Source organism: Eupeodes corollae, chromosome 3, assembly GCF_945859685.1.
Source record: "Eupeodes corollae chromosome 3, idEupCoro1.1, whole genome shotgun sequence".
In the NCBI taxonomy this organism is placed as follows: Eukaryota; Metazoa; Arthropoda; class Insecta; order Diptera; family Syrphidae; genus Eupeodes; species Eupeodes corollae.
This window is the reverse complement of record NC_079149.1, coordinates 42,136,557-42,149,013: the sequence shown is the minus strand read 5'-3', so window position 1 is coordinate 42,149,013 and position 12,457 is coordinate 42,136,557. Positions and strand designations below refer to the sequence as shown.

At 34.6% G+C, this 12,457-nt stretch overlaps 2 protein-coding genes and 1 long non-coding RNA gene across 6 annotated transcripts; 2 read left to right on the top strand and 1 right to left on the bottom strand.

Moving 5' to 3' along the window:
• The first annotated feature begins 2,848 nt into the window (after positions 1-2,848).
• Positions 2,849-3,901, top strand: LOC129951799 (uncharacterized). 3 transcript variants are annotated; one of them, XR_008782233.1, is made up of 3 exons: positions 2,849-3,156; positions 3,247-3,497; positions 3,815-3,901. It is a non-coding gene; the product is annotated as an uncharacterized LOC129951799 (long non-coding RNA). The 3 variants fall into 3 exon arrangements; XR_008782234.1 differs by having other exon boundaries at positions 2,849-3,171; XR_008782232.1 differs by having other exon boundaries at positions 2,849-3,183.
• Positions 3,902-6,070: 2,169 nt separating this feature from the next.
• Positions 6,071-8,619, top strand: LOC129950234 (protein SDA1 homolog). Its single transcript, XM_056062103.1, has 3 exons — positions 6,071-6,395; positions 6,452-6,733; positions 6,798-8,619. Exons 1-3 carry the CDS (start codon positions 6,204-6,206, stop codon positions 8,544-8,546), a joined length of 2,223 nt encoding a protein of 740 aa, XP_055918078.1. The 5' UTR covers positions 6,071-6,203; the 3' UTR covers positions 8,547-8,619.
• Positions 8,620-8,789: 170 nt separating this feature from the next.
• On the bottom strand, positions 8,790-10,270 carry LOC129950235 (proteasome inhibitor PI31 subunit-like). Of its 2 annotated transcripts, none has more exons than XM_056062104.1 (6): positions 10,116-10,270; positions 9,883-10,036; positions 9,661-9,813; positions 9,338-9,475; positions 9,139-9,269; positions 8,790-9,076 (listed from the first exon to the last, which is right to left on the bottom strand). In XM_056062104.1, the coding sequence occupies exons 2-6, from the start codon at positions 10,024-10,026 to the stop codon at positions 8,857-8,859; spliced, it is 786 nt and encodes a 261-aa protein (XP_055918079.1). In that variant the 5' UTR covers positions 10,027-10,036; positions 10,116-10,270; the 3' UTR covers positions 8,790-8,856. The 2 variants fall into 2 exon arrangements, with proteins under 2 accessions (XP_055918079.1, XP_055918080.1); XM_056062105.1 differs by having other exon boundaries at positions 9,883-10,061; positions 10,116-10,193.
• Positions 10,271-12,457: the final 2,187 nt, after the last annotated feature.

Here is a 12,457-nt window from a genome sequence, read left to right as displayed (position 1 = left end):
TTCATCAAAATGATTTGGCTTTCTTTCACTTAACCAAATTGCACCGAGCTTCAGCTGATCGAAAGAATTTGGACAGCCACCAAAAAATAAAGCTATTATTTTAGTATTAATTAGAGTTAAATTTTAAGAAAAAACATTGAATTATATACTGAAATCTATTAAAAAACCACGAAGAAAAAGAGTAAGTCCACTTGCAACAATCAGCTTGACCTCAAAATAGATAGTGTAAAAGACAGTTAAGAGTGGTGGAAGTTGGCAAAGGAAATACGTAACCAAGACCATCAAATTTCCATTCCTGAGTTTAGAACTTATAGTTCACTTCTTAACCCAAATCAAACGGCAAATCAGGTTTTGTATGCACGTAATTTAATTCAGGATCGGGATTTGGATATGCCTATAACTGTAGCTGAAATTATAAGTATTCTTAAAAAAGTTAAATTAAACAAAGCACCAGGAGAGGACAGGATTACCTTTGAATTTTTTACATACATATGCAACAGATGACTCCTCGAGCAACTGGCAGCAGGATCTAATAGGATGTTGAACGACTGCAAAGTAGAAGAAGCCCTTGTGAAAACAATTATCTTTCCCATATTTTAAAAAGGGGATACAAATCAGCCGAGTAATTACAGGGGAATCTCCTTTATGAATTGTGTGGCCAAGATTATGATGATAATTCTCATCGAGTGGCTGTACTCATGGGTGGAGGCAAATGATATACTATCAGAATTTCAGGCGGGCTTTAGGAAAAATATTCGACGGTAGATAACATTTATAATCTGGCATCAATCGTTCATCTGAAGTTGGCACAAAAAAAGAAGGTGTATGCATTTTTTGTCGATCTGAAAGCTGCATTCGATAAAACAATAGGAGTTTCGACAAAATTTGTAAACTTGATAGAAGCCATATACTCCAACTTGGACGGGAGAAGAGCTCTCCGAATATTTTGAGACACTTTTTGGAGTCAAACAGGGATGGTTGCTATCACCATTGCGTTTCGCACTTTATATAAACGATTTGCATGAATCTTTAGGAGGAGGACTCTTTATTGACTCGTTCAACATAAGGTTTCTTCTTTATGTAGACGATATGGTTATACTGGCGGATGATGTCAAGGTCTATACAAGGGCTATTCAAACCAACCGTGCTCATATCTGGGGCTTTGGAATGTTCGAAGAAGTGGATAAACTTTAACGTTTTTTTTAAAAAGAGTTTTCAAATTGCCTGCTACTACTCTTTGGCAATGGAAACTGGGGCGGAGGACGGACATTACTATACCCTTGATCTTCACCTCAGACTCAGATATATATCAAAAACAATATTCGAATACAGTGCAACAAGATTAACGCATCAGCTAACAAAAATACTCTTGAGGGAAAAATTTTTGGGTAAACGAATTGAACAATCTTGGATATTGTTTTGGATCCCTGCGTTGGGATGAGCGATCTATTTCTCAAAATGATTGGATCCAAAAAGGCGATCATCTATTGGGGCTGTTGAAATAAGAGGGTGAACAAGAAAACCTACGAAGGGCATCTGAATCATTTAAGAGGACAGATTTACATTAACTGTGGTTTCGAACTGCACAAGATCACCTGAATTTTTAAGGTAAGATGTGATTTAATCAAGCTTAATGAAAACCGATTTGGCCAGAACGAATCATCATTATGTACTGTGTGCAACTTAAGGGAGGAAGAAAACATCCAGCACTGTCCGGGTTTAAAATAATTTAGGGTGGCCATATTTGGGAAAGTTAACAGAAGCGGAAATAATCCAGGTGCCTAATGGAGAAAACAGCACCAGTTTTGAAGGACTTTTATCACTGTATACGGAAATTAACTAGTGATAGAATATAACCAGTTAAAAATGTTCTTAAAATTATCACCAAATTTTGGATTAAAAACGAATAATTGTAATAATATGTACATAAATTCAACTACCCGACGACAACGTTTGTCAATGTCGTAAGTTTTGCATTTTTAACTTCAAAGGAAACTTAAAATCTTATTTGAAAATGTTAACTTTTAGATATTAAGTTGGAAATAAAAACCATTTTACTACTACTTCTAGTAATACTATTTTTTAGGACTCATAAAAGGATTGTTTAACTTTTCATAGGAAAAAAAATTCTTGTTTTTTGAGAAAAGAATGTATTTTATTTTACTTTGTTTTTAAATAACAATAAATGTGGTTTTTGACTATTTTTAGACTTCGATTTTGGAATACAAATATTTTAAAATTAATTCGAGGCTTGGTGGCTGCATAAAATATATAATAAATTAATTACAATCCACTTGAAGTCTTAAGTATTGAAAATCTTGAAATGATAGTTAAATTGACTTGAAGATGTCCAAACTCTTTTAGGATTGACTTTTCATCATTTATATCAACCAGGCATTTTTTTTAAATACCTGCATAATATTTCCTATCTCTCGACAGTCAATAAGGTACACCAATAGAATCTAGTGATAATTGTGTGTCTGAACATTTATCATTAAAATTATTGTTCTTTTCCATTGGTAGAATAAATCAATTTATTTTTGATCTAGATCTGTAAAAATACAAATTTCCCTGTTTTGAATACAATGCGACAAAATTAATTGAATTGTTTTTTATTTAACATCAAATTTGCAGATGTGGATTTTTCGATAGATTTACCCTTCTTTGCACTTATAGGCTTTTCACACCAAACCCAAAACCCGGTTTTCGGCAAAAAGTTTTCGAAAACACGAAAATCGTTCACACCGAACATTTACACGTTTTCATTTGACGTTTAAATTTTAAATGAATTCTGAAAAATTGAAATTATTTTTAATATATAAAAAGAAAAATGAACAAAATATGAAGATTTGGACAAAGGTAAGCTTGTTATAACAATTCAATTAATAGGAAGCTATGTATATATTTAAATATTTGATGCAGGTACGCACCAGCACTTTTTGGAAACATGAAATGTTAGAAAACGATGATGAGTGTTTCAAACAACATTTCAGAATGAGCCGCAGAACTTTCAATATACTCTGCAATGAACTAAAGGATCTGGAAATGCAAGATACAAACTTTAGGAAGTGTATACCATTACAAAAAAGAATAGCCATTGCAATATATACACTGGGATCATCCGCTGAATACAGGACAGTTTCAGCTATCTTTGGGGTAGGAATATCCACAGTATGCATTATTGTGACAACATTTTGTCAGGAAGTTTGGCGTGTTCTTTTCTTTGATGAAACCATTTTCTTTCAGTACCACAGCTTCCGAAGAAGAAAAGAACTTCAACTACGCACTTTAGAAATGTCGAAGAGTTGTTGAAAACTGTTTCGGACACCTTAAATCAAGATTTAGGACAATCGGAAAGGGACTTGATAAAATCAACATCCAATGCTTGCAAAATGCAAACAATAATTCGCATAGAGAGCAACCGGAACAATCAACACAGGTAGATGATGCAAGAAATACACCTTCCATTATCCGAAATGCCATCAAAATGCAATTAGGTAAGATCACAAAATACCTGTACAACAAATGTACACATACTGCACATACTTAAGTTTATACACATTACATATCTACAATACGCAACATACCGACGAACGCAACGTCGCGACGCATGGTGAAGTGGTGCTTTTGTATAGCTCACACTCCACCGTCTTCTCCCATCGCGCAAAATACTTCTTGTATGTACATACATACATATGTACATATAACATTTTCAATATACTAAAAAAACACTAAACAAACATTTATTTTAAAAACTTTATTTTTGGAACAATTTTAAAAAATTAGAGTTAAAGTTTTTTTCTTTTCTTTGCAGCCCGGAGCCTTGACGGAGTAGCCCGCGATGAACTAGATGCAGACTCGGCCGACGGAGTTTCTACATCTTCTTCGTACTGGGATCAGGGATGAGAATGCTAAGCAAGAAAAGTGAAACATTTTGCCCAAAAAAACGAAGTAGATTTGTAAAATATGTAGCAGATAATGAAAAAAACACAAAATACACCACCTAGTCTTACTTAGACGTAAAATTGTATGTATTTGAAGGTTAAATGCTTCTTGAAATTCACAAAATTCAGTTTGTCGTTTAGAACTGTGAGAAAATAAAAATAAACATCTTGTAAGTATGTCTCAATTTGAAATTCAATTTTCTTTATTGCCGCTGATGCACATAAATGCAGCGAATGACAGGCACAATGAATCAATTCAACACATCTTAAATGAAATTTTGTGCGTTAGACAAAATTTTAAAACGAAGCAGAAATAAGTTGCTACGTAGCAGATACATACAAATAAATTAATGAAGTAGATCTGCTACATATGAAGTAAATACTCATCTCTGACTGGGATGAGGTTGCCCCGCAGCTCAGACTCCTTTTCAGCCCAGAGTTCGAGCAGGTACTCCTCATCCTGGCTCCCCCAGTTTCTTTTTTTTATTTTTTTTCTTCCATATTCTGTAAATAAAAAAACAAAAAGCAATAATTCTTATTTTGTAAAGATAAATTGTATAAATAATATTACTTACCACGGCCAAATTGTTTTGATTGTTTGAATATATGCATAATTGTTTTGAACAAAATTTCAAAATAAAATATTTGTTTTGACAGCAGCCTGTTTTGTTTACATTTATTTGATCGCTGAATGTTCCGAAAGGTTTGTTTGTTTTGTTCAACTTTGAATTCCAACTAGTTTTCGAGAGGTTTTATATAAAACATGTTGTTTACGAAACCTTGTCGTTTACAAAATTGTATGGGAAAACTTGAGTTTTCGATGTAGGTTTTCGGCGAAAACCAATAATTTCTCGAAAACCGGGTTTTGGGGTTGGTGTGAAAAGCCTATTAAACTAATACGTTTTCAACTGTCAGCTTAATAGATAGAAGTTTTTCTTTTTATTTGTAATTTATTTTGATCAGAAAATGTCTGCTATTAAACAAACAAATTTTACAAAATATGAAAACAATTTAAAACTAATTGGTAGATTCATAAACTTCAGCTTCTTCTTCTGTAAATAAATCATGTGGTGATGAATTTTTGATTTGATAAGTTTTCTACTTCAAAAGGAAAATAAAAATCGTATTCTAGACCTTATTTCATATTTTTATTGTCAAGTGCATATACAATTTCAAAACTGGTAAGCTAGAAAATTGACAGCTCTGCCGCACTCGTTAACAAGTACACGAAGTTACAGCAATGCGAAACAAGATTAAATTTCGATTGAAATATGAAATAAACGAAGCAATACCACAAATGAGAGTTCACGTGAGTTTCTTTTCAACCAACAAATATAAAAGTCATAAAGTTCAGTACGGGAAATCCATTAACCAACAAAACACAACCATAAAAGTCTTCGTAGGTAGTCAAATGTCAATTTTGACATTTTTAATTACATTATTAAAAATGTATAAAAATTACTAGTAACTCATTCATATGGGCATAAATAATTTTGCTAGTCTCGTGAATAATAATATAGGTATTTGTCTAAGAATAGTTACTGAAATGTAAGTATAGTAATTTCCATTCTTTAAATTTTAAATTAACTTTTACTTCTTTCTTAAGACTTCACTTTGAAGGCTAACAATTATTTTTTTTTTAAAGAAATTACTATTCGGAGTTTATAAGGCTTAACATTGCAATTTCCTCATAAGATTCAAGGAATGAATGTATCTACTTTAAAGAAAAATGTTTCATTCAAATTTAGACAAATAAACAATTAATTAAGTATGTTATTGTGAATCAATTGTTTTCAGCGAAAATGCAGTTTTTTTGCTCTCTTAACTTTTGAACAACTGGTAACAACAAATTTTGTCGGGTGTGATATCTGCAGTGAAGTGTTTTTTCTTCACTTGCAAATGCAAAAGATTCAATATAGCAAATCTTATGAGGGATACGATTAATTTGTAATTTTAAATAATATCGAATACAATAAACGATTTCCTTGAGGGCTTCATACATTTCTTACACAAACAGATCGTCGTGTACTTTGCAACATTTCAATCAAACATATCCAAAATCATGAAAACATAAATTCCAACTTTCCACTGGAACGAACTGTCAATCGAACCCAACGTGCTTTTATTTTTTAACCCTCAAAGAATAAGAAACAAGTTGATTGAAAATACGGAGTGTTTTTGGTCATAAGTGCTTTTTATTTAATTTAAAAAAAGTTGCGATTATTATTTGTGTCTTAGACACACAAATAAATCGCCAAAATGGTACGGCACAACAATCAGCTGCCAGATAATCTGCCACAGTTGCAGAATCTCATAAAACGTGACCCAGAGTCTTACAAGGAGGAGTTCTCTCAACAATATCGTCATTTCTTGAGTAGCTTAGAAGTTTTCGAGCTAAATCCCAGCAATGAGAATAAAAGTCTCGATGAACTGGTCATGTTCATTGGACAGGTAAATTTCTCTTAAGCAGTTCCATATGAACTAAAGTCTTATGGGTATTTTTTAAGGTCGCTCAATGTTATCCCGATGTGTGCCTCCAATTTCCTCAACATTTGGTTGATTTGTTGAAAAATCATGCCACAACTCTGGATCCAACTATGCGCAATTGTTTTGTGAAGGCTTTGATTCTGCTGCGAAACAAAAATCTTATCCCAGCTTTGGACTTGCTTGAGCTCTTCTTTCAACTGCTTCGGTGCCCGGATAAGAATTTGAGAACATTTCTTCAGAATCACATCATCACCGACATAAAGAACATGAACGCCAAACACAAGGACATGAAATTGAATTCGGTAAGAACTTCGAAACCAAAGACAACATAACGCAGTTTAATTTCTAAAGCTTCTTTTCTTGTAGACTCTACAAAACTTCATGTATTCCATGCTGAAAGACACAAACCCTAGAGCCGCGAAGATGTCTGTAGACATCATGATTGAATTGTATAAGAAAAACATTTGGAACGACCCCAAAACAGTTAACGTTATTGCAACAGTTGGGTGTTTTTCTAAGATCACTAAGGTCCAAGTTGCCTCATTGAAATTCTTCCTCGGTCATGACGAAGAAGGCAAAGACTCTGATGAATCAGACAGCGAGAATGATGTGGATCTAAAAAGTGCCCTGATGGTTAATCGTGTCAACAAAAAGACCAAAAAACGTAAGAAGCAATTGGAGCAGGTCAAGAAACAGGTGGTAAAAGCCTCGAAGAAGAAGAAGAACGCCGAGCCATTTAACTTTTCTGGGATTCATTATCTCCACAATCCCCAAGGATTTGCCGAAGGTCTTTTCAAACAACTTCAATCGGGAAATGAACGTTTCGAAGTTAAACTGATGCATCTTGATGTTATATCGCGTCTCATTGGAATCCATGATTTGTTCCTTTTCAATTTCTATCCCTATATTACGAGATTCTTGCAACCACATCAGAGGCAAGTGACGAGAATTCTTCAGTTTGCAGCTCAGGCTTCACATGAATTGGTGCCGGGTGATGTTTTGGAGCCAGTTCTCAAGACAATCGCGAACAATTTCATAACCGAGAGGAATTCCAGTGATGTGATGGCTATTGGGCTGAACGCAACTCGTGAGATATGTGCTAGATGCCCTCTGGCGATGGGAGAGGAGCTGCTCAGAGATCTGGCGATGTACAAGGCCTACAAGGAGAAATCAGTGATGATGGCAGCCAAATCACTCATCATGTTGTACAGAGAGCAGTTGCCAGCGTTGTTGCATAAGAAGGATCGTGGTCGACAGACTGAGGCTCAAGCTGAGCGAAAGATCAAAGAGTACGGAGAGGTGCAAGCACATGAGAGCATTCCTGGAGCAGAGGTTCTGTTGAAGAAGTCCAAGACAATCGATTTGGGCGACGATGATGACGAGGAATCCGATTCAAATGATGGTCAGTGGGTGGATGTGTCCGATAGCGAGGGAGGACCTATGTCGGATAACGACAATGACGAAGATGTCGATGAAAGTGACGAAGATGAGGATGATGATGAAGACGAAGAAGAGGATGATTCCGAAGAAGATGAAGAGGAGTCTGAGGATGAAAGTGACAATGATGCAGAAGAAGAAGACGAAGAGGAGGAAGAAAACATAGCCACTTCAAAGAAATCCAAAACAACCACAAGTCAGCCCAAGAAAAAGGAACCTAAAGAAAAGAAACAAAAACTCCCCAAGGAAGTCAAGCTCCTGAATGAAAAAGAAGCCGCCCAAGAACTTGCTCTGACCCGAATCTTCACCGACGAAGACTTTAAACGTATTGACATGGCTAACATTAAAAAGGCCGTCACAAATAGCCGCAAACGACCACTAGAAAAGGACAGAGCCGAGTTTGTTAAACTTGATAACATTGAAATGATTTACAAGAAGCGAAAGCACGACAAGGACTCCCGTATGGAGACAGTCCAAGAGGGACGCAAAGATCGTGAGAAGTTTGGCTACAAAGACAATCGCAAGAATGAAAATTGTTCAACGACAAATCGAGAGAAACGCAAGGGCAAGAACTTCATCATGATGAGGCACAAGGCTCGTGGTAAGGTCAAGAAGAGTTTCAAGGACAAACAAAAGGCGCTCAGGAATCATCTGCTTAAGCAAAAGAAAATGAAGTAGATTGTGGCAGACTTTTTGTATGTTTAGGAGTAAATTAGTTTTAAAAAATAAAAATTACTATTTTATTTTTAAAGTTGAGTATTTTTTATTTAAATTTTGGTCTCCAAATGATTTTGGAAACATCCACAACCTTCTATAGTGGAAAGAGAGCGTCAGAAAGTTTAATTATTTCCGCTTAGTCTTTCTCATCTATTTTGTTGCTTTCTCATCTTTTTTGTTGCTTTTAATTAATTAGATAAAAAATAACTGTTTAGAATGTTTTTTTTATTCATATAAAATTATTATCCAACTACCAAGCCAAATTAAAGTCTTATTGATACATGAAGTCACCAAACCCTGGAGGCTGGAATTCATCATTGTTTGGATTAGGGCGTACTCCTGGACCTGGTCCGAATGGATCGTATCGTGCACCGCCGCGATGTGGACCGAGACGTGGAAGAACACCTAAGTTTCCACCACCACCACGTCCGAGAGGATCCAAGTCTCCACTTCCAATGCCGCCTCGTGGAAATCCAAAAGGGTCACTTCCCCTAAGGTGCAAAGCAAAATATAAAATCTTTCTTGACTCGATTTCAAATGAGAAGCATCTTACATAGGTCCACGTAAACCAGGTGCAAAATGTGGTCCTGCTATCCTTAAGGGATCATAATCATCATCTCTTCTATCTCGTCTGGGTTCGGGAGGAGTTTGAGTTGTAACAGCTTTTGTTGAGCCAGTTAGAACCTAAAGAAAGACATTTTATAAGAAATTCCTTAGGACAACTTGTAGAAAATATTGATTTTCTCTTTTACCGGATTTATTAATTCTTTTCTGATTCGATCCATTACTGCTGATGCTGTGGGAATCATGGTCTGCAGAGTACCTGTTAGAGCTTTTACCAATTCATTTGATTCCAGGGCCAAGTTCGAAACGTCTTTGGTTTCGACATCCTGAGGTGATAGATACGAAAATAGGATTGAAAAAAAACAATATTTTAACAATGAACCCATCCGCAACTAATGCTTTTAACGTCGGTGGCTTTTTCGCCACAAATTATTATTGACTTCAAAAACAAATTAATCGGCGTAAAAGGTTTTTGGAGAGCTCAGAAATGTCTTAAAATTTATCAACTTACTAAAAGATTTATAATGAAAATATTCTCCGACTTAGTAGCTAGAAGCATATAAAGTTTTTTGTCCAGAATGTATCTCAATGCATACTTATCCTCCGAATCATTCCAGCCTTGTGGAAGTAACTCTGAGCTTTCTTCATCTTCGGAAAGGGTTTTCTATAGGAAAATAATACAAAAAAAAACTTTGGATTTTGTTTCTATCAATTCTAGAAATTCTCCACTCACGTCTTCACCAACTCCAATGCAACGTAATTTGGATTTAAGAAGAACAAAATGGGTCAATGCAATTAGAATGTCGGTATTTTTGTTAACTTGGGGTTCGACGGTTTTGAACAGAAGATCCCAACCGAATGTTCCTTCGGAAGCCATTTGTTTTTATCTTAAAAAGTATGTCAGTTGATGAACTAATTTGAATATGCTAAAATAATTATTAAAAACTCGGTATATTATTTAATTACCTTATTTTTGTTAAATAATTTTGCAATGCAAAATAAGAATTTATTCCGAAGATGATTTGTTTTTGTTTCAAAAAAAATGGCCGACTAAAGATGACATTTCAAATTTGTTTAACAGAAGAGGGAAAATTTGTAGGACAACTAAAAGGGCAAGTTCAAATAAATGGAATGATAATATTCTTGTCAAAACTTAAAAAAAAACGAAGAGTTGATATGAATACACAGCTGGTCAAAAATATTTTTGATATCCACTTTTGAATTGTTGCTGATTAGCGGTTGTTTAGAATGCAAGCAATGGAACCAATTTTTTTTTTAAACAAAGAGCTGTTATTCTCTCTATGAGGTGCTAAACTTTTTGCATTTAAGTAATGTAATGCTAAGTAGATACATTATTTGTGTGGAATAAGATTTTCTGTGTTATAGAAGTTGGCCATAAAAATAGGTGTGCTCCAAACAAAATCCAAGCTTCCTATAATATTCTTTATTTTATGGTATAAACTCTTGAGGTGGGTTGTTTATAAATAGTACCAAACAATAGTTTTTTATTCATTACTGTTTGAATATGGGGAAAGGAAATTTGTTCGTTGTCTTAGCGATGAGGGCAAGATCTACAAATTTATTGGGGAGGTCCTAGGCAGATTTCAAAATTTAATAACAAATGCTCTCAAGCCCAGATGAATACGCAAAAATAGAGGCAAGCCGAGAAAAACATCAGCTAACACTGACCTCATACTATTTCTGGCTAAATCTAATCCTTTTATTTTGTCAATGACTATAGGTGCTCAAATTGATAATGCGGTCAATGCACGCTCGATCTGAAGAAGGCTTAAGAACTCGAATCTCCCAGGAAGAATCGCTGGGAAACTTTCATTCCTTAGGGCTAGCAATAAAAGGTCCAGAAAATGTGCCTTAAACTATGCTAATTGGAACGAACCAGCGGGCGTACAAAAATGGGGAAATATCTTGTGGAGTGATGAAACAATAGTAAATTTGTTTTTATCGGATTCTGGTCTCAATTTAAGGTGACCAAAAGGTACGTACCACTGGGGTTGTTTTTCTTGGTATGGTGTAGGTCCTATATTCCGTTTGAATAACATCTTTAAAAAATGCGGATATAGTGATATTTTAGAAGATGTTACCGTTTTCTGAGGAAAACTTGACCCTGCGATGGCACTTTCATCAAAACAACAATCCTAAATATACCGCAGGTCTTGTGAAAGATTGGTTTCGAGAGAAACAAGTATCCGTTTTCCCATGGCCAAGTCAATCACCTAATCTAAATTCTATTGAGAACTTGTGGAGTGAGCTTAAGCGTTAGTTTAAGGGTAAATTTTTCACGAATGGAAACTAATTGTGGGAAGCGGTTCAAAGAGAATGGTATTCCATACCCCAGCAACAAGCCGAAAGTTAATAGAGCCAATGCCGTGACGACTTTAAAAAGTTTTGGATAATAATGGAGGATACTCAGGTTATTAAAGTAAGTAAAACAAAAAATGTGATAAGATAAAAAAATTATTGTTAAAAACGATAATATTACTAATTTAGGAAGACATATCTTTCTTTGTCCAAGGAAAGAACCTCCATCTGTAGTTTTGGGGCTATATTATCTTTAATTGTAATGTATCGCAAAGCCTTAAAGTGTTTTTTATTTAATTAATAAAAGAGCTTTAAAAATATCTACGTAAAATAAATATTTAACATAAAAAGGAATACACTGCTAAATTTACAGCAATAGTTTCATTCATCACAAGGCCCAAAAACACAAAAAAGACACGTTGATTAAGGAGACATATTTCATATTTGAAGAAGGTTTTTAATGAAAGTCTGACTATTTTTGATGAATTTTAAGATCCAATAAGTTAGTTTATATACGATGTTGGTTTTGAATGACTGATTTGAGTTCTTACATTAACAGAGCTTTAAACACTTTCAGACCCTATCCTCTTTCCAAACTAAAATCTGAGCTTCCTTCAAAAGTTCAGAATACAGCGAAGCAATACATATTATGTTTAGTTGTTCTTCAGCGACGCACACGATTTTTATTCTTCACATCACTGACTTCTTGAAAATAGTTTCACTATTTTCGAAAGAGACACTTTAGTCATGGATTATATAATTCGTATTCCATGGCACAACAATTTACATATATTAGACGTTTCCATTTTTGTATTAATTATCTAAAATTTGAATGGATGATATTAGGTACTATTTATAAATTCAGCGAACATGCTTGATCACACAGGTGAAATGGGATCAGTAGTGAATTGTCGTACAAGAGTTCTTACACAACAAATTTTATTTCAGATTTTTATTCAGACAGTACACGGTTCACAAGTTCACTTGCA